The sequence below is a fragment of the Chlorella variabilis genome (assembly GCF_000147415.1).
Source record: "Chlorella variabilis unplaced genomic scaffold CHLNCscaffold_17, whole genome shotgun sequence".
Classification (NCBI taxonomy): domain Eukaryota; kingdom Viridiplantae; phylum Chlorophyta; class Trebouxiophyceae; order Chlorellales; family Chlorellaceae; genus Chlorella; species Chlorella variabilis.
The window spans coordinates 596,724-620,830 of record NW_005435071.1 but is presented as its reverse complement, the minus strand read 5'-3'; the positions used below and the strand labels follow the sequence as shown (position 1 = coordinate 620,830).

The following is a 24,107-nucleotide window of genomic DNA, read 5'->3' as shown; positions in this document are numbered from 1 at the left end:
CCGGGCCGGGCCGGCGGCCCGCGCCGCTCGATCGCGCAGCCTCCTGGCCGCGCTGCCAGCCCGCCTGCCTGCCGCCAAGAGGCGCCGACCTGGCTGGGGGCACCCTTTGGCTCCGCCTCCCCCACGCCCATGCACCAGCACACACGAGCACACTCTGCGCCGTGGCCCCGTGCTGCCGCAGGCATGATGCAGGGGGTGGAGACGGCTTCGTACGACGCCTGCCTGTACACCGAGACGTTGCTGCTCACCAAGGGCGCCGCCATCAACAGCCCCACCGCGCGCGCAATCGTGAGCCTGCCCAGCCCCGCCTGGCCAGCCGGGTGGTGCTGTGCCACAGCCGCCGTGCTGCTCCCGCCGCTCCCGCGGCCGCTGCCTGCTGCCTTCTGCCCCAGCCCCTCAGCCCGGGGGGCTGCCGCCGGGCGCTGCCACGGGTCGCTGAGGCCCTGCCCGGCCACCGGCACCGCCTCCTGCCAGCCTGCCTATCGTGCCTCCCTGCCTTCCTGTCCTAGAGCCGTCGCCGCTGCCGGGCGCCGCGCTTTCCTCCCAGGTCGTCGGCGCCATGAACTATTACTTTGGAGTGGCCAACCTCACTGACATCGCGCAGGCGCAGCTGGCGCCGGACACAGGCGACGATGTGCAGCCTGGCCTCGCCTCAGCGCTGCTGGCCCAGGTGCGCGCAGCGCTGGGGGCTGGGCTGAGAGCTGGGCGGAGATGCGCGGGACGCCCGCCGAGCTGCGTGCATGGCGTGCAACGGCGGTGTGGTGTGCTGCGGCGGGGTGCCGTCACCACCCTGCTCTGCCTCCCGGACGCTCCCTAGCTTGGGCGGCGGCGGCAGCAGCAGCAGCAGGATGACAAGGGTGAGGGTGCATTGATTGTCCCTTGCAGGTTCTCGGCACCAATGTGACGATTACGGGAGCCATCGAGGCGCTGGAGGTGGGCGGGCGGGAGGGCACACGTGTGGGTGTGGGCGCGGCGAGGCGGGGCAGGAGGCTCAACGCCCGCGCTGCCGAGTGCCCCTGCCCTGGTCCCCCCAAACTAATGCCCGCCCGCATTCCCTTCCCCTCCCTTTCACCTGCCATCCCCCCTCTGCAGACTGCCAACGCCACCCTGTTTGTGTTCCTGTCTGACGGCGGAATACTGGCGCAGGCGGAGGCTGCGGGTGTGGACCCGGAGGCAGTGGCGCTGGTGCAGGAGCTGGAGGACTCGGTGCTGGGCATCCTGCTGAGCAGTGCGCACCGCTCCTGTACCGCTGCTCTACCGCCGCCGTGCTGCTACCTGCACCAGCCCCGCACCCACCCACCGCTTCCCCACACCCGCGCACGACCCCATCCGCGTGCCAGACACCCTGCCCGCCCAGCCCTCGCCTGCCTGACCGCCTGCCTGCCCCGCCCTGCCCTGCCCTGCAGTTGGTGTGCTGCAGGACCTGCTGGTCCGCACCAGCGTGGACCAGCTCTACCACCGGGCCAAGGCCTACATCTGCTGCACAGTCAACTCGCAGGCCCACAGGGTGTGGGTGCCCTGGACAGTGGCCGGCTCCCTCAGCCTCGTGTTTGCTGTCCTGGCCAGCGTGCGGGTGGTGTGGCAGACTGTGGCGGTGCCGCCACCGCCCAGCGGCGGCACCCGAGCCTGCTGCGCGCGCTGGCTGTGCTGCGGAGCGTGCCGCCGCCAGCCGGCGGCCGACCTCGAGCCGGGCGCGGAGCCGCTGGCGGCCGCGGCAGCACCCCTGGGCTCTCAGCTGGCGGCGGACGCTGGCGACGGCGGCTACAGCAGCAAGCCTTTGCAGGGCTCGGCAGCAGGCCTCCCCAGCGGCGGCAGCAATGGCAGCATGGCGCAGGCAGCCGCGGCGCCGCCAGCGGACTGGCTGCTGCCTGCTGGTGCGGGCGGCGCCAATGGCAACATGGCAGACCCTCTCCCAGCTGCCACGTCGGCTGTGTGAGGAGGAGTGAGGAGGAGGCAGCAGCAACTGGCACTGGAGAGGAACCGGTGCCGCTGCTGAATCGAGCCGGTACGCTCGTTACACCCTACCTGTTGATTGCATTCCATCAGGTTAGGATTGAATGCAGCTCCTACTTCAGTGTGGCCCGATACATCTCTCTTCATTTGCCGTCCTCTTTTAGCATGCCATGTGAATAGCCACACGAGGAAAGCAGGTATCTGCTGAAGCTTGAAAGCGTGAGCGCAAGGTGGCGAGGAGAAGCTGGCAGAGCGGCTGCAGGCCTCGGAGGGCGGCTGAGGGAGGTGGAGGGCCAGCACAGGCAGCTGCAGGAGGCACATGGCGTGCTGAAGGTGGCGCATGCGGAGCAGGGCGCCAGCCTGCAGCGGCAGCTGGCGCAAGCACGGCAGCGGCTGAGCGACGCGCTGGAGGCGCAGGAAGCAGTGGCCACGGATGCGGCAGAGGCGGCGGCAGCGGCCGGAGCAGCTGAGTGCTGCCGTGGCGGAGCAGGGAGTGCTTGTGGAGGAGCTGTGTAAGGCGCAGCATTAGGCGGCCACCTACAAAGGCTGCTACCTGGCCGGCCAGCACGCAAACGACAGCCTGCGCCTCCAAATCATGGCGGCAGGGACTGCAGGGCCAGCTGCCGCACACGCAAACAAGCTCGCCCCGACAGTGGCGCACTTCCCACTCTCGCCCACGGCTGGGTGCCCCGCCATCGCCTGCCGCATCACCGCGGCAGCAGCGGCGACACCGGTGGCACGCACGGCAGCAGAAAGGCTCCCTGGCGGGGCTGCCCCCCACCCCAGGCCCCACACGTGTGCAGCATCTTCAGCGTTGCAGCGCAGCAGCGCGACAAGTGGCAGGGCTGCCGCCAAGGAGGCTGGGGGCGGCAGCGCCAGCCCTGACTGCAGCCCTGCCTCCCCCTCCGCCACCTCCGTGTGCATTACCGTGCGCCACTGCGAGCCACGCCACCGTGAGCACGAGTAGTGCTGGCGACGGGGGCGGCGGACTGCTGCCCAACATGTGTGTGTCTATGTTTTTCAACGAGTACAAATGTTAAGGTGATACCATTACAATCCAGCCCCAGCAAGAGGCCCTGCACAGCACAATCCCAGCACTTGCACTTCTTCCAACTGCACAACTCGACAATGACACTATGCATTCAGCAGATGGCGGCGCCACCCAACATGCAGGAATTGGTGAAGCGAGGAGGTGGGGATTTCAGGGATTCAACAGCAGACTTTGCAACACAGCAATACAAACACGTGCAAAGCGGGAAAGCTATTCGAGCGACAGGTCGCGCGAGGACGCTGGCCGCTGGTGCGGGGGCTCCTGCGGGATCGGTGCCACAGGCGCTCCATCCGGGGCATTTGGCATGTCCACCAGCGTGGCTGCGGCACCCACCGTCGCTGCATTTCCAAGGGGCAGAAAGAGCAGGGGCAATGTGTGGCTGCCGTGCGTAGCAGCCAAACCGGCCTCCTTACTGCATTGCAAGCACCCCCCACCAGCAGAAGGGCTTTGAAGCAGGTCTCACCCGAACCATGTGGCCCTGCGGCGCCGCCGCTCGACCCTCCAACTGGCTGCGCTCCAGCGGCGGCTGCGAACAGGGAGAGATTGAGCCCTCAAAACCAGACGTCCATGCATAATAATGTTCCCTTTACGCAAATCTGCCATCAGCAGCTGGTCACTATCAGCAGCAATGAGGCAGCCCTCAAGCACTCGGCCCAGGCCCTCACCTTCGCGCGACGCCTGCGCATGGCCGCCGCCACCCTCGGCAGCTGGCTGCGCAGCGGCACCTGCACACAAGGACAAGCCTGCAACGTAACGAGAAACTCTACAAAAAAACGAGAAACTCCGCACCAGGTTTCATTGTAGCTCACCCCCACAAGAGGAAACCCTCAACACACACCCAGCGGCTGCGCCGCACCGTCGCCCGCCGCATGCTCCTGCTGCTGGTGTGGGTTGGCGCCTGAGCCGGCGCCTGAGAGGCGGCGCTGCGCGAGCTCTGCTCTGCAAGCTGCAAGCTGCCGCTGCAGATCCTGCACACGGTTCAGCAGCTCTAGCTCCTCCTTTGTCGCCGCAGCAGCTTCGTCCTCGTCGCGCTTGCGCTTCTGGTGACGCAGCTGCTTCACCAGGTCGTCATTGTGCTGCTGCAGCAGCTGCACCAGGTCGTCATGGTGCTGCCGCAGCTGCTGCTGCTGCTGCTGGTACACCTGCTGCTGCTGCTGCTGCTGCTTGTACACCTGCTCTAGTGCAGCCAGCTCAGCGTCCCGATTGCGCAGCTGCCTGTCTTGTTCTCGCACCCTGGCTTGGCAAGTTAGGAGGTCATGGCGCAGGCGCGCGATCTCCTGTTGATCCTGCTCTGCTGACATCCTGCACAGCCAATGGAGGAGCAGTTTAGTGGGGCGCAGCCGTCTTCCCGCCGCGCCACCTCCCCATCGGAGGCCGCCCAGCGGCGGCCGATGGCCCAGCGGCGGACGCCGCCACTAGTGGCCCGAGTCCAAGGGCAGGCTGACGGTGCAGCAGGCCCTTGGGCGTCGCAACCATTGGGCAGCAGGAGCAGGAGGGTGGTGCAAGAGTACCACAACATTTGTGAGGAGGTCTACCCACCTGTGCACTGCTGGTGTAAGCTTGCGCGGCAGGCGTATGAACGCGCGTTCGGAAACACAATCACGGGCCTCCAGCTCCTCAACTGCGAAACGCACGCGCTTTGGGGCCATTCTGTATGACTCAGATGGCTTCGGAGGGGTTTCTGCAGTGGGTGCTTTTCAACCAGGGTCCCAGCTAGCCTGGAATTAGTCGCATCTGCCTCAAAATAATGGTCGGGCCGGGGTAGCTCGAAGCACGGTCCTCCGTGGCGCGCTGCATCATGCATGGGGCGGGTCGACCCTCTGTTTTCTTTTGTGTTTCTCTCGGATACCCCGCGTGCCGGTTGCCGGAACGCGCGATTTCGGGCTGGAAGGCACCCACGCGGTCGTGCCCTCCCGCCGCCCCTGGCCTCCTCATGCCTCTCTGCTGCTGCGTGTCTTTCTGCTGCTGCGTTCACGGTTTCCGCGGCGGGTGGAGGGGTGAACACCAAGAAAAAAAGGGTGTTCGCCGGCCGCATGTCCGCATGCCGCATGGCCGCCCGCACTGCAGCGCCTCTTTCATCCATTGCTCGATAGAACCCATCAATAAACGTGTCAATAAGCCATTGCAGGCCGGCCAGAGGCCCGCAGCAGCGACTAGGAGCCTCGCCTCTGGTGCCCTTTCGGGGGCTTTGGCTACCGCTCTGGGCCGCCCAGCACGCTCTAAACGGCTCCATAGGATGGAATATAAGGCCGCCTCTGCGCCCCGCAGCAGTCGCCCACAGGGCGGCGGTGGCCGCTGCTGCTGCCAAGCCGCCCTGCCGGCAGGGGCAGCTGCGCGGCGCCAGGACGACGACCTGATTCCCACCTGGGGCTGTCACACAGGGAGCAGTATGATGGGGAGGTCTTGACCATGACCAGGGCGAGGAGCAGGCACACACGGCGCAGCCGCTAAACAGCGGCCGACGGCGCAGGCTGCTGCCACCTGCGGCCAGCAGGGCATGGCTGCCGGCAGCGTTGCTGCTGCCGCACTGCGGCCAGGGGCTGCCGGCGAGGGCAGCAGAAAGTGAAAGCCAGGTGAGCAGGGTGCAGGGGGATGTGTAATCTGCGCGAGCTGGCCCACCACCTCCCATACTCCTTGATCTCTTCCCCCTCTTCCGCCCATGCCCAAACTTCCTGTTGTGACCCCTTAATGATAGTGGTAGGGGGGTGGACCACTTTAATCAGATGCGCTAATCAAATGCGCATGCGCTGCAATGCTAGGGGCACGCCAGGTCAGCCAGCACCACTAGCGGGCCGCCATGCGCCTGGCATTTTCACGGCTGCACCCCGACGCGCCGCTTTGTGTGACAGCAGAACAGCTCCCCTGCCACCCCAATTCCCAATTCCCAACCCACAAATTTTACTTTTTCGAACGATCGAATCAATCAAAGCGCGCCCGCGGATATTCAAACAGCCTGCAGATATTTTCATATCAGCAGACTGACTTTTCACCCACCTGTCACAGATTTTCCCTCGCCCGTTCGGTTTTTTGCCGACAGCTGGCTAGCAGCCAGACTATATAAGGAGCCTCGATGCCCTGACAAGATCATCTTTTCTCTCCCTTTGTGCTGGAGTGCCCCTGTGTAATAACAGGCGCCCGCCGCCCCAGCCCCGCCCCAAGGAGAAGGATCCTGCCGCTGCGACCAGCGCTCGGCAGTCACCCCAGCGCTCTCACGAGGCTCCCCGCTCTCACACAAAGACAAAACAGGCCGGCCGGAACCTTCTGGACCCGCGCCGCCTTTTTGCTACCACACTTTGCCGATTGCGCCGCTCCTCTGCAGCCACCACCCCATCCAGCAGCACCACCCCCTAAAGTCCTGCACATGGCAACCACGCTAGAACCCGCCCGGTGGAAGGGATAGAAAGAGCAACAGCACACAGGGCTGCTCCCTCTGCTCTGCTCTGGCAGCAGCAGCGCCATCAGCCTGCGGCGGAAAGGGAAGCATCACTCACCAGCAGCAGCGAGTTCCAGCTTCATCTGCCCCTCAGCTGCATGCTCCTGCCACGCTCGCTGCGCTGCTTTCGATCAAGGCCCGGCACAGCCACCACAGCCCTGCCCGCCAAGCCGCTGGCTGCTGCCCCCCGTCCGCCGCATCCATGGCGGCTGCCACAGCCACGCCAGCAGCGTGACGCCCAACCAACAGGCTTCAACTGCAGCGCCTGACAGCAGCTCAGCAGCAGCCTTGGCCTGGCTGCCGTGAGTTGCTGAACACCGCCGCCACTGCCGCCAGCGCCGAACGGCAGGGGCATGGGAAGTCCGGGATCTTGGCAGGGCACAGCTGAAGGCTCCTAGGCGGGCTGCAGGTTGCTCTCCGTCCTGGAGCCGCTGGCCTGGCGCTGCAGCATGCATGGCAAACTGGCTGCCTGTGAGCCAGGTGCCTGCTACTTAGGTAGGCCGGCTGTCGGAAGGGGGGTGTGGGGCGCTAGGTGCATTGCACTTGGGGCCTGCTGCCTCTGCTGGCGCCGTCATCTCTGTTGCCTGCTTCCTGACGCGATGTGCATGCTGCTCTGCACACTCCCGGAGCTGCAGCACGCTGACCTGCCCCTCTGACTCTGGCAGCGCAGGCTGGGGGCGGGCGCTGCGGCTTGCACGCCGCGTCCACTGCCATGGCCTGCGCCTGCTTTGCTTTGCCCGCATTCAGCCGCTCCCCCCGCTGTTTGTCGCCTGTCCACCGCTTTGGCTGCCTCCCCTGCTGCTTCCCCTTGGCCAGAGTGGTGCAGTAATTGCTACAGCGCAAACATGAACAGTAGACTGCCCAAGACAGCCACCTGCGCCGCTAAAGCCGAAAAAACTCATGCATTGCAGGTAAGGGGCCTGGGAGAGGCCCTCACACCTGTCAGGGAAGGCTGCTCTGACCTTGCGCATCCTCTGAAATTGAGGGGTGGCTCTCTGCCGCTCTAACACCTGGCTAGCCTGCAGCGCTGTCCACCCGCCGCCCACCCGCCGCTGTGTGCCGGCCAATTACAGCATTGACCAGTGCACAAGTGCCGTCCCTTCAATCAACCACTCTGTCCCCGCCTCCTCCTGATGCGCAGGGAGCTCCAGACAGTCTGGCAGCAATGTGCCAACATGCGCGCCACCTCAGCGGATGCCAGCTGGAGCCAAATTGGTCTCGGTCCCAGGAGGTGCTTTCGGTATTGTAGAGGATGTCCGTCAGCGCCGTTGCCGCCGCCGGCACGGCCCTGGCGCTGTATTACTATGGGCGGCGCGGGGGGGTGTGCTCGGGCTCTGGGGAGCCCGTGGAAACCCACGTTGGTCTGGTGCAGGCTCCCACGTCTTTCATGGACGACCTGTTCTTCCTGGCAGAGGGATTGAGGTGGGTGGTGGTCTCGCACCGCGTGGATCGCGGCGGCAGCTGCACGTGCCGAGAGGAGCTGCTGTCACCGTGCCGAGAGGAGCAGCGTCGCGCCGGGCTGGCGTGCCTCGGCCGGCACCCCGCCGCTGCCACCGCCCAGGCGGCGGGTGCGCCGGCGCCTGCCGCCTGCCGCCTGCCCAGCGTGCCCCAGGCTGGCTCTTGTGTGGCGCCTCTGCAGGTACACATATGGCGAGACGCTGGGGCGCTGGCGCACCGCAGACTTGCTGATCGGCCTGGCTTACCTCTGCCGCAAGGCAAGTGGCGCCTACGGCCGTTGCCGCTGCCTCTCGGACTCGGCCCACTGTCTCCGGCTACCAGCATGTGGCGGCCATGCCTCTTGACTGCCTGCATTTGTCTGTCCCTGCTGCGCCCCAGCAGGACCCAGAGGAGCATCCGGTGGCAGACATTGCACAGCTGGGGCGGCCCTTTGGGCGCGGCCTGGCGCCCCAGCAGTGGCCAGAGGCGCTGGTGAGCTGCCGGGGCCGGGTGGGGCGGGGCGCTGGCAAGACGCCTGTGCACTCTGCATGGCAGCCCAGCGGCGACGGTGGAGGCATGCCGCGGCGGCAGCTGCAGCAGGCGCAGCTGCTCGCGCTCTGCCGCGTCCCCACTGCCTCTCCTCGATCCCTCACGCTCTCTCGTGCGCGCACCCATGCACTGCACTCATGCACTGCACCCATGCACCCCACACAGGCCCAGCTGCGGGAGCTGGACCGATTCTTCCGGTACTGCTCCGGCCTGAGGGAGCGCCGGCCGCTGCCGCAGCGCCAGTACTTCCGTACCGTACTGGACGTCACGGGTGGGCTGCCGCCGCTGCCGCTGCCGCTGCCGCCTGCTGCTGTCGCTGCTGCCGCTGCTGCTGTCGCTGCTGCTGCTGCCAGCCGCATCTGCTGCTGTCACTGTCGCTGCCGCTGCTGCCCGTCGCACCTGCTGGGAACCGCTGCTGCTCCTGTTGCTGTTGCTGCTGCTGCTGCTGCTGCTGCTGCTGGTTCGCCTGCTGGGCGCCCTGCCGGCCCAGCTGCTTCCCGGGCGCTGTCGAGTTGCAGCTGCCGGCCGGCCCTCCCCGCCTGCCTGCCGACTGTGAGCGGTGCTCCCCCGGCTGCGACTGTGATGCAGATGAGGATCTACTGATGCAGGAGCTGCGGGCGGGGGTGCTCAAGCCAAGCTTTGTGCTGGTCAGGTGTGTGTCTGTGTGAGGGGGGGATGCATGTTGATGAAGAGGCATGCACCTCACTGTTGCGATACGCAATGGTGAAAGGGGGTGGCTTCTCAAGCGCCGCCCTTGTTGTCCCAAACCCGCATCCTGCCGCTGCGGTCCTCGCTGCCGCCGCCGCAGGGACCGCCAGCTCAAGGCTGTGGTGCTGGCCATCCGCGGCACGCACAGCTTCAAGGACATGTTCACCTCGCTGACGGGTGAGGGCTGGAACGATAGTTTTGCAGTTGCTTCGTACTGTAACGACGACCCAATGGGACGCCGCTATAGAGTAGCCTTGCAGGGCGCTGATTCCACGCCAAATGCCGCCGGCCCTGGCGGGTCGTGCCTGCTCGCCGCGTGCCTGTGTGCGCCTCTCCAGCCCGCGCCCTCTCCCGCCACGCTCCCACCACTCGCTCGCCTTGCGCTCCCACCATTCAATGCCCCTCCCGACAGACGTGTCACCCAGCCTCACTCGCTTGCACGGAAACGTCATGCCTCTGTTTCCTGCTTGCCCGCCCGCCACCACCGCCGCCCACCCGCGCCTGCCTGGCCCCCTGGCCCCTTCCTGCCGCCGCCCACGCAGGCGCCTCCAAGCCGCACCACCTAGTGGATGCCAACGGAGTGGTGCTGGGCTACAGCCACTTTGGCATGCTGGCGGCGGCGCGGTGGATCAAGGGCCAGACGCGGCAGCGCATGGAGCAGGCACTGGCAGAAAACCCGGGTAGGTTGGGGGCTGGTGGTGGTGTTGGTGGTGCTGGCGGGGTTGGGGGGCGGGGGGGTAGCGGGGGCAGGGAGGAGACGAGCTGCCGGCCGACAGCGTGGGCAGTCCCACCACACGCACCCACCCCTGCCACCACCACGCATATCCGGCAACCCCCTCCCCCTCTCCACCATGCACCGCAGGCTACCGCCTGAGCATCATCGGCCATTCGCTGGGCGGCGGCACCGCGGCGCTGCTCACCATGATGCTGCGGGAGGCGGGTGGGCACTAGCGCTGCCGCCAGCACCATCGCCGCGCCTGGCGTGTGTTCCTCCAGCCCTTGGGATCTGTTTCGGTTCGCTGGCTGGCCTGCTGGCGTCGCGCCCGGCGAGCAGGCTGCAGCGCTTGCCCTGCGCTGGCCGGGCAGCAGTCGGTGCGGGGAAGGCCGGAGCTCAGCCCCGCCGCTGCTGCCGCCGCTTGGCCCCCTGCTGCTGCAGGAGGCCCGTTTGCGGGGGTGACCTGCATCGCTGTCGCCTGCCCCTCCTGCATGACGCTGGAACTGGCGCAGAGCTGCTCAGACTATGTGGTGGGCCCGCGGGGCCGGGTGGCATGCTGGGGGCTTCTGGTTTGGGGTGCATGGGTGGTGGTGGTGGTGTGAGTGCGGGGACATGTGGCGCCCCCCCTGCCAACTCGCCCCCACCCACGCCTGGCATGCACATGGTTGCCGCTTCAATCCCTCTACCCCTGTTCCTCTCCTCCGCCCCGGCTCCTTCCGTCCCCCTATCCACCGCCCTTCTCACCCTGGCCCGCCCACCCCCTCCCCGCGTGCCACGCGCCCCCACCGTAGACCACCGTCGTGCACAACGCCGACGTCATCCCCACCATCTGCCCAGGGTCGGCCGACGCGCTGCGGGAGGAGGTGATGCGCAGGTGGGTGCGGGCGGTGGCGGTACTGCTGTACTTCTGGTACCGCTGGTACTGCTGACTGCGGGCCGGTGCTCCTGCGTGGCGGCCGCGCCCGTCCTGGCGGCCCGTCCCGCCTGTTCCTCCCCCCCTGTGCTGCTGCTCGCTGTCCGGCCTGCCTGCCTGCCTGCCTGCCTGCCTCCCGGCCTCGCCAGCCATCCCTCCCCCCACCCCCACCCCCACGTGCCCTCAAGCATGCTCACGGTCCCCATCCACACGTCCCCCTGCCGCAGCTCCTGGTTTGGCGAGTTCCGCCGCGATGTGCGCTCCTCGGGCATCGTGCGCGCGGTGGAGTGCGGCATTCGCGGCGTGGGCTCCGCCACCCTCACCGCGACCAGCTGGACCACCAGCAAGGTGGGCAGGGGTGGGGTGGGGTGGGGAGGGAGGGAGGGAGGGGTGGGGAGGTGCGTGGGTTCGTGGCAGGGGCATGTGGAAGGGTGGGGTGGGGAGGCTGGTTGGGGAGGCTGTGATGGAGGGTGCATGGGGATCCCGCTGTCGCCAGCGTCAGCTCAAGCTGCTCCTCCTGCCGCTGCCCCGCCGCTCTCCTCCCTCCTGGCCCGCAGCTGGCGGCCTGCTATCAACGCGGCTCGTTTGCCGGCGCCAGCCGGCGGCGGCAGCCGCTCAAGCGGCGGAACAGCGACGACAGCCTGGCGGCCACGGCGGCGGCCGAGCAGCCTGCCGCCGCTTCGGCTCCGGCCCTGGCTGGAGGCGGCTGCGACGCGGAGGCGTCTTCCTCGGCGTTGCCCGTGTCCACTTCGGTGCCAGCCAGCAGCAGCCAGAACCTGTTGACCGCTGCAGGGGAGGACGGGGAGGCTGCAGGCCGCTCCGGTGGCAGCCAGGGGCAGTGGGCTGCCGCCTGGAGCCAGCGGGTGAGCCAGCAGCTCAGCGGGCGCAGCGCGGCGGTGCTGAGCAGCACCAGCCAGGTCCTGCGCAACACCAGCGGCGTGCTGCGCTCCACCAGCGGCCTGCTGCTGCGCCGCATGTGGCCCGGCGGCGAGGCAGAGCCCGCCGCCGGCGGCCAGGCAGCCGCGCCCGACGGCGGCGGCAGGGACTCCTCGCCCAGCAACACCCCGGCAGGCATCGGCTCCGGCGGCCCCTTTGCGGGAGCGGCTGCTGATGTGGCGCCTGGGCCGATGGAGATAGATGAGGAGGAGGACAGCTATGAGGAGGTGGAGGCGGAGGCGGAGGAGGCATTTCTGCTGGAGGCGGAGGCGGCGGCGGAGGCGGCGGGTGGGGGCCCGCAGGGGCGCATGAGCTACCAGGAGCGGCGGCAGATGCGTGTGCAGCTGCAGATGGACCGCAGGTGAGGCTGCTGCTGGCGCCGCCGCCGCCGCCGCTGATGCCGCTGATCCGATGCCGCTGCAGCCGGCCGCCGCTCCTGCAGGCTCCGCATCGCGTGCGGTCCCCTGCTGGCAGCTGCTCCCGCTCCCGCTGGTCTTGCCGGCTCTGCTCCTCGCTCCCATGCCTCCCTCGCGCCGACCTGCCTGGCCGCCCTGCCCGCCCGCCTGCCTGCCTGCAGCGGCAGCCTGGAGGAGGAGGTGAGCCTGCGGATGCACGAGGTGCAGCAGGCGGTGCAGGATGCGGAGGAGGAGGAGGAGGCGATGGGCCGCGACGACAGCACGGGTGGGTGGGCGATGGTGCAGGGCGCTGGTGCAGGGTGGCGTGCGTGCGTGTGGTGGCGCTGGCGGTGGTGGCTGGCGGATGGCGCGGCCGCCTGCCTGCCTTCCTGCTTGCTGCTGATGGCGGCGCTTCGCGCGCCCTTGGGCAAGCCTGCAGCGAGTAGCCTGCATGTACCTGCCACGACGAGTGTATGACCCGACCGTACCGTACCTTACCCTGTGGGCGGCGCTCCCCTGCCTGCCTGCTTGCCTGCCATGCAGTGCCCGCCGTCATCCGTCCGGGCGGGTACGGCATCGGCGGCGCCAGCTCGTCGCCCCGCATCTCCCCCAGGTGACCGCCTGGCACGGGATGGCATGCTGGGGATGCTGGGCGTGCTGTGCACGCCGGGTGGCCGCCCCACCTGGCTGCCTGCTTCTGCGCCTCCCCGCAGCAGGCAGCGGCGCTCCTTACCTTGCTCTGCTTGCCTGCCCATCTGGTTGCCTGCCTGGTGCATGCTGCCTGCCACAGACGCTCCCTACCTGCTCGCCTTCTCCCCCGATGCAGCAAGCGGGACCCTCAGTGGAAGCGGCACATGTACCCAGCAGGTGCCTTCTGCCTGGGAATACCCTGCTCTGCTCTGCCTCTGTTTTGTTGCCGCCACGACGGGGGCATGTGCTGCCCTGGCCGGGCGCTGCGCTGCTGGTCGCGGCGCCGGCAGGCCCGGCCCTGTTTGTTGCGCTGCACGGCTGCCGGCTGCCGCTCCGTGCGCGCCTTGCGGCTGGGCTGCATGCGCCGCGGCCATCTGCTGGCTGACCTGGCTGGCTGTTGTACCGCTCGCTTGCCCCCGCAGGCCGCATTCTGCACCTTGTGCCCGCCCGGCTGGTCCCCGGCACCGCCGCCCACGCCGCCGCAGAGGCGGCGGCGGCTCGGGAGGCCAAGCTGGCGGCCGCTGCGGCGGAGGCAGCCGAGCACGAGCAGCGCGCCTGTGCAGCAGCAGCGGCGGCGGCGGGAGGAGCGGGAGGGGACGGGCAAGGTCCCGCGGCAGCAGCAGGCGCGGCCGGCGGCGGCGGCGTTGCGCCAGACGGCGGCGCCGCCTCTGGCCCCGCTGCCCCCAAGCACGCCTCCAAGCTGAGCGTGAGTGACCTCATTGCCGGCGACGGGCTGCTAGGGCAGCGCAGCGGCGCCATCTGGCCAGACGACGGCAGCAGCGGCGGGGGGCAGCAGGAGGGCGCGGCGCCGCCGCCCGCGGGGCCGCAGCAGCCGGGTCAGCAGCAGCAGCAGCAGCAGCAGCAGCAGCAACCGCAAGAGGAAATGCTGCTTCTGGACTGCGTGCCCCAGGAGGGCTATGCTCGGATCAAGCTCTGCCGGTGAGCCTCCACCGCTTGCCTGCATGCCTGCATGGCGCTCGTCTCTTGCCTCAGCTGCCGGCGTGCTCGCCCGGCGCCCGCGCCTCGCTTGTGCTCCCTGCTGCGTCCGCGAGCGTTTACGAGTTAGCGCCTGCGGTTAGCTTGTGTCTGCCTGCTGCGTTCACGCCGACTCGTGCCGCTGCCTGCCTTGCCCCTTGGTGTAATGTGTTCCTTTCCTCCCCGGCTGCTGCTGCAGTACCGTTCTGTCAGACCACATCATCCCCAACTACCTGCGCTCATTGGAAAGCGCGCTAGAGCACATCCAGGAGCACGCCCTGGTGGTGGCGCCCGCACCCGGAGGAAGAGCCGGGGCAGGCGACGCGGCGGCGGCAGCGGCGGCGGCGGCAGCACAGGCGGAGGACGGAGCAGCGGCAGCGGCAGCGGCGCCGCCGCAGCAGCCGCCCTCGCTGGCGCACCCTGCGGTGCCTGGCGGCAGCCCTGTGGCGGCGGCGGCGGCGGCGGCGCTGCGCGGCGCGGCTGCCAGGTCGTCGTTTGCACGCGGAGGCAAGCTGGACTGAAGAGGCAGCGGCGCCGGCATGTGTTGCCCGCTGATGTGGCGACACATGCTCCTCAGCAATCCTTGCCCTTTTTGTTGTTTCCGCCTGCCTCGTCTCCCCTCCTTTTTGGTTTTAGAAATCAGCTCCAGTTTCAGCACTGTAAAGAGATCAACATCAAGTGAACAACCCGGTGAATCTGGGAGCAGTACAACACACGTGGCGGCGGTCCTGCGGTGGATCTCCGATCAACCCAAGGACCAGGCTGCCTTGGAGCCTTTTCCTCAGCCCATCTGCTGAGCCTGCACGAGCATCATGGCCGCCCGCGCCGCCACCTTCCTCCTGCTGCTATGCCTGGCGGGCGCCGGCAGCGGTGAGCGCTGCTGCTGCCTTGGGGCCCTTGGACGCCTTCTGCGTGGGATGCCAGGCGTTGCGGGGCGCCAGTGTGGCATTCCAAGGTTCCTTCAGGGGGCTCAGTGCTGCGTGGCACGTCGTCCCGGGGCCTGCGGGGCGGGACAAGCGCCCCATGATGCTGTTTCGCCTCTCGCTGCCAAACCCTGATGAGGCCACTGTACGGGGAACGCACTTTTCTTGTCCATTCCTCCTCATGCAGTGCTGGGGCAGCCCAGCCGCGCCCAGCTCTGCACCTCGCTGGCCGCCCCCGTGCCCGGCGCCTGCAAGTCGACGATGTGACGCCTGCTGCGCTCTGCTGTGCTGCCGCGGGATGCACTGCAGCCCGTGCCGCGCCGTCCCCGCCGGGCCGTGTGGATGGCGCTGATGCGCATGCCCTTCACCTGCCCCGCTCTTGCCCGCATGCAGCGACTTTCTGAACAAGCAGGCGGGGTGGAACCTGGCCGCCGAGAGGCTGCCAGACAAGAGCAAGGTGCCGACAGCACGCTGCACTATGCTTGCACCCCTGCTCACAGGGGAAGGTCCCGCCAGATGTGGCCGCGTCCGGAGCCGCGCCGCCCTGCCTGCCCTGCCCCGGCCCGCCCGCCCACCGATTGCTGTAGCAGCTATTCCGCCCCTGCCGGCTAATGCTACAGCTAAAGCCGCACGCAGGTCACTGACCTGCTGGACAGCAACCCCAAGGCCAAGCCCTCACAGGGCTGCTGCAACGCCATCAAGAAGGTGCCCGCCCGCCGCTAGGGGCAGCGCTGCCACCCCTCACGGGCACTGCCGCCGCCTGCGTGTGGTAAACTCAGCATGCCCCATGCGCTCACTCTGATTGGCTGCTCTCCACCTTGCAGTGTGTTGCGATGGCAGGCAGGCTGTGTTCATGCTCTCTGCCGCCCGCCGTCCCCCGCTGGCTGCAGTTTGACGACCCCGGCTGCGGCTGTGAGGAGCCCGGTCCGCGCAGCATCGACGCCACCACGCAGGGCCTGCAGGGACGTGAGTAGCGTGGCTAGTAGCGTAGATCTTCCTCCTGCCTTTATTCGCCCGCATGCTTCCTCTAGGCCCGTCCCACCCAACACGTGCTGCCTGCCTGCGCCCCTTGTGCAGTGGCCTGGCTCGCCAGCGTGCAGGGCTTCAACTTCGAGCCCTTTGAGTGCCAGTGCCAGGTGGCAGAGGAAGGCCTGGCTGAGCAGGGGGCGGGCTACGGCGGCACCCGCGCCATCAACGGCTGAGCCTCACTGAGGCTGCCGGATGGGCCTGAGCAGGCCTGCATGAGCACCGCTGGACCAATGGCAGCGGGGCTGCTCGAGTGAGAAGGGGGCTTAGCAGGCTGGAAACGGGAAGGGGAGCAGGCACCTCGCTGCTGCACAACTGGCTGCACAGCTGGCAGCCTACACCGGTTTGATTGCTTGGCAACGACTACTGCTATCAGGCACCAAGCTTGGATTGGTGGGTCCACTGCAGTTTGTGTGTGTGTGCGATGTAAAAAAGGCAAAGAATATCACAAGCATTACAGCGGCGGCAGGGCGGCGCGGGCGGTGATTTCCCTCAGTTCTGACGTTCGCTGGCAGTCCTTTTCATTCGTCTGTGCTTGGCCAGGGCAGGGCTTCAACTCATAGGAGCAGCGCCAGGGCCAGCGCAGCCGCCGCAGCTGCCGCTGCGACCCTGGCCGCCGCGCCCGCCGCCGCCGCCATGCCCGAGCTGGGCGGCAGCTCTGCGGGCGCAGGCGCCGGGGCCGGAGCCAGCTGTGCCTGGGCGTCGTCCTGCAGGCAGCGGCAGGCATGCAAGCTGGCGGTTGCAGCGGCAACTCGGCGGGATGGGGGCACTGGCGATGCCGACGGCGCCGCTCACACCAACCGATGTCCCCTCGGCTGCCTCGCCTAGCCTGGCAGCGAGGCTGCGGATGCCACAGCTCCTCCCAGAGCGGCGGCGGCTCACCGATGGAAACATGAAGACTGGCTCGGTTGTGTAGCGGGAAGGGGCGAGGGAGGGGGCGGGGGCGGGGGCCGGGGCCGGGATGGGAGCCGGGGCCGGCGCCGGCACAGGCGCAGGAGCCGCTCCAACAGCAGCTGCAGACTCGGGCAGAATGACGGGCGCAGGGGGTGGGCTGAGGCTGAGGCTGAGGCTTGGCAGCGGCGGCGGCGGCGGCAGGGTGGGCGAGGCGCTGGGCGGGGCTGCGGGGGTGGGCGAGGGCCCCAGGGAGGTGGATCGCGTGGAGACGGGGGCGGGCCCCGCGCCGCCGGCGTTGCCGCAGCCCAGGCTGGCGGGGGTGAGCTGGGAGGAGGGCACCGGGTGCTGCATCCAGGCCAGCAGCTGGCGTATGGTGACAAAGTAGACGTCGGGCTTGGACAGAGCGTAGTCTGCAGGTGCACAGGCAGGCGGGAGCGGGGAGGGGGCCGGGACGGCTTGGCAGGGGGCGGTGGGTGGGCCTCCAAAAATGGCGCAGCCAGGCGGCGGGTGCAGGGAGATGGGCGGGCACCCGCCCCCGCCGCTGCTGCTGCCGGCCCTCCCCACCACACCACCACACACCACACCTCCAGCCCAGCCCAGGCAGGACCCCCCATTCACCCACCCACCCACCCACCCACCCCACACCCCCCTGCCTCACCCGCAAACCTCTGCATGGCCTTGGAGTTGGCCTGCAGCCAGGGCGTATGGATGAAGACGGGAACGGGGGCGCGGTTGCCGCCGTACGCCGCGTCAAAGGTGGCCCGCAGCACGCTGTACGCGTCGTGCTGGCTGTCGCCGTAGTCCATGCTAAACAGGCCGGCCGCGTTCACGCCCCACACTGCGGCACCCGGGGGTTTGTGGTGTGGGGGCGAGGGTGTTTGTGCGCGAGCGGGCGGCAACGGGAGAGGGTGGCAGCGGGCCGGCACAGACAGCAGGCGCAGCAGGCGCAGAACGGCGTCGCGAAGAAAGCTTCAGGCTGCGAGCGGTGGCCACCCGCTAGTGCTGCCCGCACCTGGCACCTCAAACATGCCGGGGTAGCGCTCAGCTGGGTCGCAGCTCTGGGCCGGCTCATACCTGCCAGGGCACGGTGCGCAAGGGAGGGGCGTGCGTCAGCCGGGCAGCAGGGGCCGCCGCCCCCTTCGGCTGCCGGCGGTGCCGCATCTCCCCTGCAACAGAGGCCCTGTGCTTCCTCCGCGCTCGCCCCCCTGCACCCCGCACAGCGGCTGTCCGCCTGCCTGCCTGCCTGCCTGTCCGCCTGCCTGCCTGCCAAGCCTGCCTGCCAAGCCTGTCTGCCAAGCCTGCCTGCCTGCCGGTCACACCCAGGAGGGGCCTGCTCACCAGGCACAGTTCTGCGGGATGCCGTCCTGCAGGGTGTAGGGCCACACCCGGGCGGCCATGCCGCGGGTCAGCGAGGCGCCAGACGGCTCCTCAAGCAGGGTGGCATCGTACAGGAAGCCGGCCTCGGCCAGCACCTGCGGTGCAGGCGTGGCAGGGGAGGCGGGGAAGGCAGGGCAGGGGGTCCGGGTGGGAGGTGCGCGTCCGGGTTAGGGAGGTGGGCAGGCACCCCGCCGCCGCGCCAGCCTCACAGGCCAGGCTCGGCCCTGCTGTGCCCCCGAGCTGGCTCCCCTGCCACGATGTGTAGGAGGCGTACAGGGGATGTCTATGCCAGCCCACCTGGCGCACGGCGGGGCTGGCCTGCAGGTACGGCTGGCGGAAGCCGGCGATGTCGGCGGCGGGGATGCCGCAGGCGGAGGACAGCCGCTGCCGCGCGCCCACCACCTCCTGCACCACCTGCGCCCGCGGCAGGCCGTTCATCTGCGGCGCGGGGAGGCGCGGGGGCGGGTGGCAGGCAGGGGCGGGGTTGGGGGAGGGCAGCAGGCGCGGCTGGCAGTCGCTAGCGAGGGAGTACGCTCAGTCGGGCGCAGAGCAGGGCGTAGCTGAAAGGTCGAGCCTCTTTCAGTTGCTGTTGCAGCAGGCAGAGCACCATGTGCTATGCACGCTGCAGGCCGCATGGCGCAGCACAGAGCAGGTGCGTGCCAAGGCAGCACCTGGGCGTGGGTCAAGGTGTGGTCGGCAATCTCGTAGCCGGCCTGGTGCAGGCTGCGCAGCTTGGCGCAGTCTGCAGGGGGAAAGGAAGGGCATGGCAGGGCGGCCGCGCGGGCGGTGGCGTGAGCATCAACCGCCACCGGCGAGGGGCCTGCCGCCGCGGCACGGCTGGCAGCCGGGGTCCAGGGCCCGCGGGAGCTCCCACGCACCTGTGTCCTGGAAAGTGGTGAACATTGTGGCCACGGCGGGGCACCCGTTCCTGCTCTGCTTGCCCTTCAGGATGGCCTGCATGACCTGGTAGGTGGTAGGGGTGATGGCATCGTCGTGCTGCACACTCGCAAATGGGGAGGAGAGGCCGCCAGGGAGGCAGCCGGTGAGCGCGGGCGCGGGTATTCTCGAGTATGGTGCTGCGTGCACCAGTGCATCAGGGCGGGCGGCGCAGCGCTGGCGTGCGCTCACTGTGAACAGCACAAACTGAGGGGTGTTGGCGGGGGCGAGGCCGCCTGGCGGCGAGGTGGAGGGGCAGATGCAGGGCCCGCTGCTGTTATGCGTCGGGCAGGTGCACGAGTACCAGCTGGGAGCGGAGGCTGCCGCGCCTGTGTCGAAGAGGGAGCGAGGGGCTTCAGTGAGAGTGAGAGGGTGCCGGGCAGAGCGGCCGTCATCTGTTTAGATGACTCGCATCGCCGCCATCGCCGCCATCGCCGCCATCGGGAGATGGGCCGCACTCGTCGCGGCTCACCAGCGGCACCCGCCAGCATTAAGGCCGCCAGCAAGCAAGCCCTGAAGGTTCCGGGCATCGTCTGTGGCGTGTGGGCTTGCCGCCTGGGGTTTGCAGTCTGCGGGAAGGCAGCTTGCGGAGACATACGCCCCTGAAATGGGGCAGGAGACGCTTTTCAAGCGTCGATGCAAGCTTGCAAGCGGTTTCACCCTCACTTGGCCGCGGAGAGACTGGAGGCCGGTGGAGTTGGCCGCGGAAACGAAGAACACTGCTGCTGAATGCACTTCGCCAATGGCGGAATGCACATGGCAACGGGGGAGGGCAAATCGAGGCCTGCAATACTGCCAGCTGTGGCTCAACAGAACGCGGTGGCAAGGGGAAGAAAGTGCAGAGAGAGTGCCACGTGGCATCAGAATGTCAACGTATTTTTCGCAGCGGAGGGACCTTTACATCTGTACACGCTCATGAACCCACCACAAACATCAACAAGAGATTGTATGTGCTGCTGCAGGGCGCCACAGCAACAGGGCCCTGGCGCCCCCATTGGCGAGCATCACAGCGCCACCCCCGCCTCTGCCAGCGCCTGCACGGCATCAAACTCGTCGCTCGGCATGCTGTGGTAATACGGGATCCGGCAGGCTGCAGGGCAGAGCAGCAGCCAGCCAAGTCAGCAAACAGAAATACCCTGCCCCCCAAAGAGGAGCAGCCAAGCCAGAGGGCAGCCCGGTTGCCGGCTTGAGCCTCCGCCGCTGCGAGCCGCAGCTCTCAACCAACGCGCAGCCGGGCGACACCGGCTTGCCTGTGCTGCAGCTTCAGGGGCCATGCCCGGCACAGGGCCCGGCTGTTGTCGTGCTTCTCCTGCAGCACCTGGTGCTGCTGCATCGCCAGCTTCACCGCACGCCTTAGCTCCTGACTCGCATCCTCCCCCTTTTTCGCAAATCCATCAGGCAGGGGCGGCAGGGCGGGCGAGGGTCGCCAAGTGGTCTGCAGCAGCTGCAGCTGGGAGCAGCGCTGCAGCAGGCGCTGCAGGTGCTGAGTCTCCAGGTTGGGCCAGCCCAGGTGCACCAGGTGGCGCAGGGAGGGCATGCTGGTAGCCAGGCGGACAAGGCCGGCGCCACTGCAGGGAAGGCAGGGAGGGTGGCACGCCGGCCCTTCATGAACCCACGCCTTCTGGATCGCTCTTGCCAGGCAGCAATCCAGAGAGCGGGGGGTGCCCGTAATGCACGTGTAGAGAGGGGAACGAGCAGCGGGCATCGGCAACCACAGCGCATGCAGCGCACACAGAGCCTGGCAAGGCTTGTGGCACGGCCCTGCCAGCCGCCCAGCGCCACAGCAGGCACAGCGCACACCTGAGCAGGTGGTGCTGCTGCAGGCAGAGGTAGGTTAGGCCTGGCAGCACCGGCGGCCCGGGCTGCTCTGCATCACCCAACGCCTCCGGCCCCGCGCCTCTCATGTTGGTGGTGCTGGCCCCAGGGGCAGCCCTGGCCGCAGCCTGGGCCGCCGACCAGTCATCCGCCTCTGGAAGCACCGCCTCCAGGCTGGCATCGTTGAGCACGGTCATGGACAGGCTGAGCCTGGCCAGGCGGGTCAGCGGCAGCAGCGCCGCCAGCGCCTGCCCGCCAAGCTCGTGAGCGTTGAGGAGGGACAGCGAGGTCAGCTGGGTGAGGCCTGCGGCGGGTCAGGAGGAACGGAGGGCAGACGGGGGCGGCTGTGGGAGGCGCATCGCTACACGCGCGGCGACGGCGGAGCGAAATGCCTGGCAGCAGGCGCGGCCGACGGCTGGCGGATGCCAGCTGGCTGCGGCGGGCGCGCGCTGGCGTGGCACTCAGCACAGAGAGTGGGTCCCCCTCCTCCGCCCCAGCCTCGCCAGGCGGTACCGTCGCCAGGCAGTACCGTGCCACCCACCAGACAGCTCCACAAGGGCCGTCTCCAGCACATCCAGAACCACAAGGTCCAGCCGGCGCAGGCCCCTCAGGCGCCGCCCGATGGCCGCCACCGCCCGAGTGTGCGCCTGCGTCGGCGGCGGCGGCACAGCATGGCGGGTGGGGCCCGCGGGGGAGGCCCCGGGCGCATTGCAGCAGCCCGGACCAGCGCCGGCAGTCCCGCGCAGCAGCAGCGACGGCAGGAGGCGTGCCAGGCAGGCCCACTTGCCTCGGGGTCTCTCCCCAGATCCATCTTGAGAGCAGTCAGCCCTGCCAGGCGGCTGAAGTCTGAGGGCGGAGTGGTCTGAAAGCAGCAGCAGCACCAGAGGCAGCAGCAGCAACAGGCGCCACGGAAGCACCAGAGCGGATGGGGTGTGGAGTGAGCATGGCAGGCTGAGGCAATGGCATGCCAAGGCAGCGTGTGGCTGGGTGGGTTTGCTCGCATCAGGCACGCCAGCGGGTGCAGGGCCTACCAACCACACATCGGCCAGCACCGGCTGCCTGCGCAGAGCAGGCGGCAGGCAGCAGGTGGCTGGTGGCAGGTCCCGGGACCACCTACCTGCAGGTTTGGAGCCACCCATGTGAGCGCCTCCAGAGCTGACAGTGCATGCAGCGGCACCACGGGCGTCTCGCCGTCCTGCGTTCGTGCCTCCAAGCTGAGCTGCCTCAGCCCGCCGCCCCTGCCGCCGCCGCCGCCCCGGCCGCAGCCGAGCTGAGCCAGCAGCGCCAGCAGCGGCGTGGCGGCCTCCTCCCCCTCGGCCCCTTCCTCGGCAAGCCACCTCAGGCTGAGGCTGGTGAGGTGTTGGAGCGCAGACAGGCGCAGCCAGTCGGCGCCGGGAATGGCAAGCTCCGGACGCAGGCCCAGCTGGTGCAGCTGCCGCAGCTGCGCCACGGCGGCCAGCAGCTCTGCGGCTGTGCCTTCCTTTAGACCTTCCATAGAAAGGTCCAGCTCAGTCAGGCCGCTCAGGCCGGCCAGGGCTGCATCCCCCAGCACATGTGGAGGCGCAGGGAGCCGCTTGTCAGTCAGGGGCACGGCGTGGCCTTGTGGCATGGGGACAAGGCAGAGGGGCAGGGGGGGGCACCGCCAGGCAGGCAGAAGCCGCAGCGCGCATGCAGGCTCTGGCATCCTGGCGGCGCCTCATGGCAGGCATCTAATGCGGCGTCTAATGACAGCGTTTCATGGCAGGGCATGGCGCTGCGCTCACCGGCGCCGCGCACGGCTCGGCAGGCCAGCCGGAGGCTGCGCAGCTGGGGCAGCTGGGGCAGGGCGGCCGGGGAGCCGAGCACCAGGGCGCTGGCAGACAGGTGCAGGCGCCTGAGGTGGCTGAGCCTGGACAGCGGCTGCAGGGAGGCTGGCTCCAGCAGCAGGCCCCACTTTACTAGCGCCAGGCTGACCAGCTCGGGGCAGGCCTCGGCCACCTGCTGCAGGGCGGCGGCGTGCTGGGATGCAGCCTGCGGGCACATGGCAGCATTGCCTGCATTGCCTGCAACAGGCGTTTTCAGGGAGGGGTCAATTGGGCGAGCAACTGCTGCGCTATATCGCAAGTCATCAGCGCAGCCGTTTTTAGGCTTGTGAGGAGGCGCCCCGGAGCTGGCCGCGTGCAGCAGACTCACTGGGGCTTTGGAGGCGCACCAGCCGCAGGCCGCCGCCAAAGCGGCGGGCCAGGGCCGCCAGCTCATCTGGTGGCACGTGAGGCCGCGGCGCCAGCACCGGCAGGGCGCCGTCCACCGCGGCCCGCCAGTCTCTGCTGACGAGGCGCAGCGGGGCGATGCAGAGGCCCCAGCGCAGCTCCCGTGACACAAAGCCCGCCAGCAAGGCATGGGCCACAAAGGCGGGCGGCGCCTGCCAGGGCCTGGGTGCTTGGGGCAGCTCGCTATACTCCATGCTGCTCGGTGAGTTTGGTTGGGAGCGGGCAGGGTTGTTGCGATGCCCTGCGGGGCATGCAGCAGCATGGTTAAGCGCAGGCGGCGGGGGTGGCGGCGGGTGGCGGGAGTTGAGTGGTGGCAAGGGCGCTGATCCGCGCCGATACTGGTGTGCAGCGAGACGCGGCTCGGCGATCGCTCTCATCAGCGTGGGCGGGTGTTTGGCGCGCACACCGCGTGGGAGGTCCTCGCACCTGAACGCTCAGTCTCCCCTGCCCCTTTTTGGGTGACGCACGGCGATCATTGACCGCAAGAGGGCTTCATGCAGATCGCCAAGGGCGCCCAGGCAATTTGCGCCGCCATGTGGCGTGCCCGCCTGGCGTTTCGGAGCATCTCCCCTGCTACACCAACCAACCCCATTGACAAGGTGTCACGAGCGCGCTGGGCATCAAACCAAATCAAGCACTGTGCATGCCCCATGCCCCGCCGCAAGCAGCCGCCGCGCAGCACCGCCGGCGCCGGCGCGGCTGCCGGCCCTGCCGCCTCATTCCACCGCCGCCATGCTGCCCCACTGCTCCCCAGCCTTGACCTTCACCGCCAGCGGCACCCGCAGCTGCACCACCCCCTCCATCACGCGCCGCAGCTCCTGCGGGCCAGGGCAGGGGGAGTGCCAGGCTCGAGGTGGCGCCTGAACGGTTGGCAGTGAAGCGGGCTGGGGGACTGGCGGCGGGCCTCAGCCTCGTCCTGCCAGGCCGCCTGCCTGCGAAATCATCAGTCCTCCAAGCACACACACAAACCCAGGAGACGCACCTGCGCCACCCAGGCCCCATCCACCTGCCGGGCATCCACCTCCACAAGCAGCTCATCGTGCAGCTGCAAGCAGGAGAGAGGGGGAGAGGAGAAAGGGAGAGAGAGGATGTGTCGGTGCGCGCGTGTGTGTGTGGTTGGGCAGCAAGGCAG

At 68.6% G+C, this 24,107-nt stretch overlaps 5 protein-coding genes across 5 annotated transcripts in view; 1 reads left to right on the top strand and 4 right to left on the bottom strand.

Moving 5' to 3' along the window:
• Window positions 1-3,214: 3,214 nt before the first annotated feature.
• Window positions 3,215-5,973, bottom strand: CHLNCDRAFT_53751 (hypothetical protein; the record flags this gene model as incomplete). Its single annotated transcript, XM_005845515.1, has 5 exons — window positions 3,215-3,342; window positions 3,670-3,729; window positions 3,861-4,306; window positions 5,067-5,259; window positions 5,874-5,973. The coding sequence occupies 5 exons, from the start codon at window positions 5,971-5,973 to the stop codon at window positions 3,215-3,217; spliced, it is 927 nt and encodes a 308-aa protein (XP_005845577.1).
• Window positions 5,974-7,689: 1,716 nt separating this feature from the next.
• Window positions 7,690-14,276, top strand: CHLNCDRAFT_136751 (hypothetical protein; the record flags this gene model as incomplete). Its single annotated transcript, XM_005845613.1, has 16 exons — window positions 7,690-8,076; window positions 8,277-8,366; window positions 8,589-8,694; window positions 9,012-9,075; window positions 9,232-9,308; window positions 9,674-9,811; window positions 9,994-10,071; window positions 10,288-10,376; window positions 10,638-10,765; window positions 10,987-11,107; window positions 11,317-12,056; window positions 12,273-12,376; window positions 12,634-12,703; window positions 12,917-12,957; window positions 13,203-13,719; window positions 13,955-14,276. The coding sequence occupies 16 exons, from the start codon at window positions 7,690-7,692 to the stop codon at window positions 14,274-14,276; spliced, it is 3,072 nt and encodes a 1,023-aa protein (XP_005845675.1).
• Window positions 14,277-16,261: 1,985 nt separating this feature from the next.
• Window positions 16,262-19,402, bottom strand: CHLNCDRAFT_136749 (hypothetical protein; the record flags this gene model as incomplete). Its single annotated transcript, XM_005845514.1, has 9 exons — window positions 16,262-16,411; window positions 16,587-17,008; window positions 17,257-17,436; window positions 17,611-17,672; window positions 17,937-18,070; window positions 18,273-18,413; window positions 18,647-18,717; window positions 18,854-19,147; window positions 19,384-19,402. 9 exons carry the CDS (start codon window positions 19,400-19,402, stop codon window positions 16,262-16,264), a joined length of 1,473 nt encoding a protein of 490 aa, XP_005845576.1.
• Window positions 19,403-19,915: 513 nt separating this feature from the next.
• On the bottom strand, window positions 19,916-23,169 carry CHLNCDRAFT_136748 (expressed protein; the record flags this gene model as incomplete). Its single annotated transcript, XM_005845513.1, has 7 exons — window positions 19,916-20,001; window positions 20,154-20,479; window positions 20,712-21,030; window positions 21,268-21,373; window positions 21,844-22,325; window positions 22,490-22,736; window positions 22,918-23,169. The coding sequence occupies 7 exons, from the start codon at window positions 23,167-23,169 to the stop codon at window positions 19,916-19,918; spliced, it is 1,818 nt and encodes a 605-aa protein (XP_005845575.1).
• Window positions 23,170-23,691: 522 nt separating this feature from the next.
• CHLNCDRAFT_136747 (hypothetical protein) overlaps window positions 23,692-24,107 on the bottom strand; it is a gene marked incomplete at both ends in the record, with an annotated part of 5,509 nt that continues 5,093 nt past the window's right edge. The window contains 2 exons of the mRNA XM_005845512.1: window positions 23,692-23,793; window positions 23,958-24,020. Coding sequence (XP_005845574.1) covers window positions 23,692-23,793; window positions 23,958-24,020 — 165 coding nt within the window. The remainder of the gene's footprint in view (window positions 23,794-23,957; window positions 24,021-24,107) is intronic.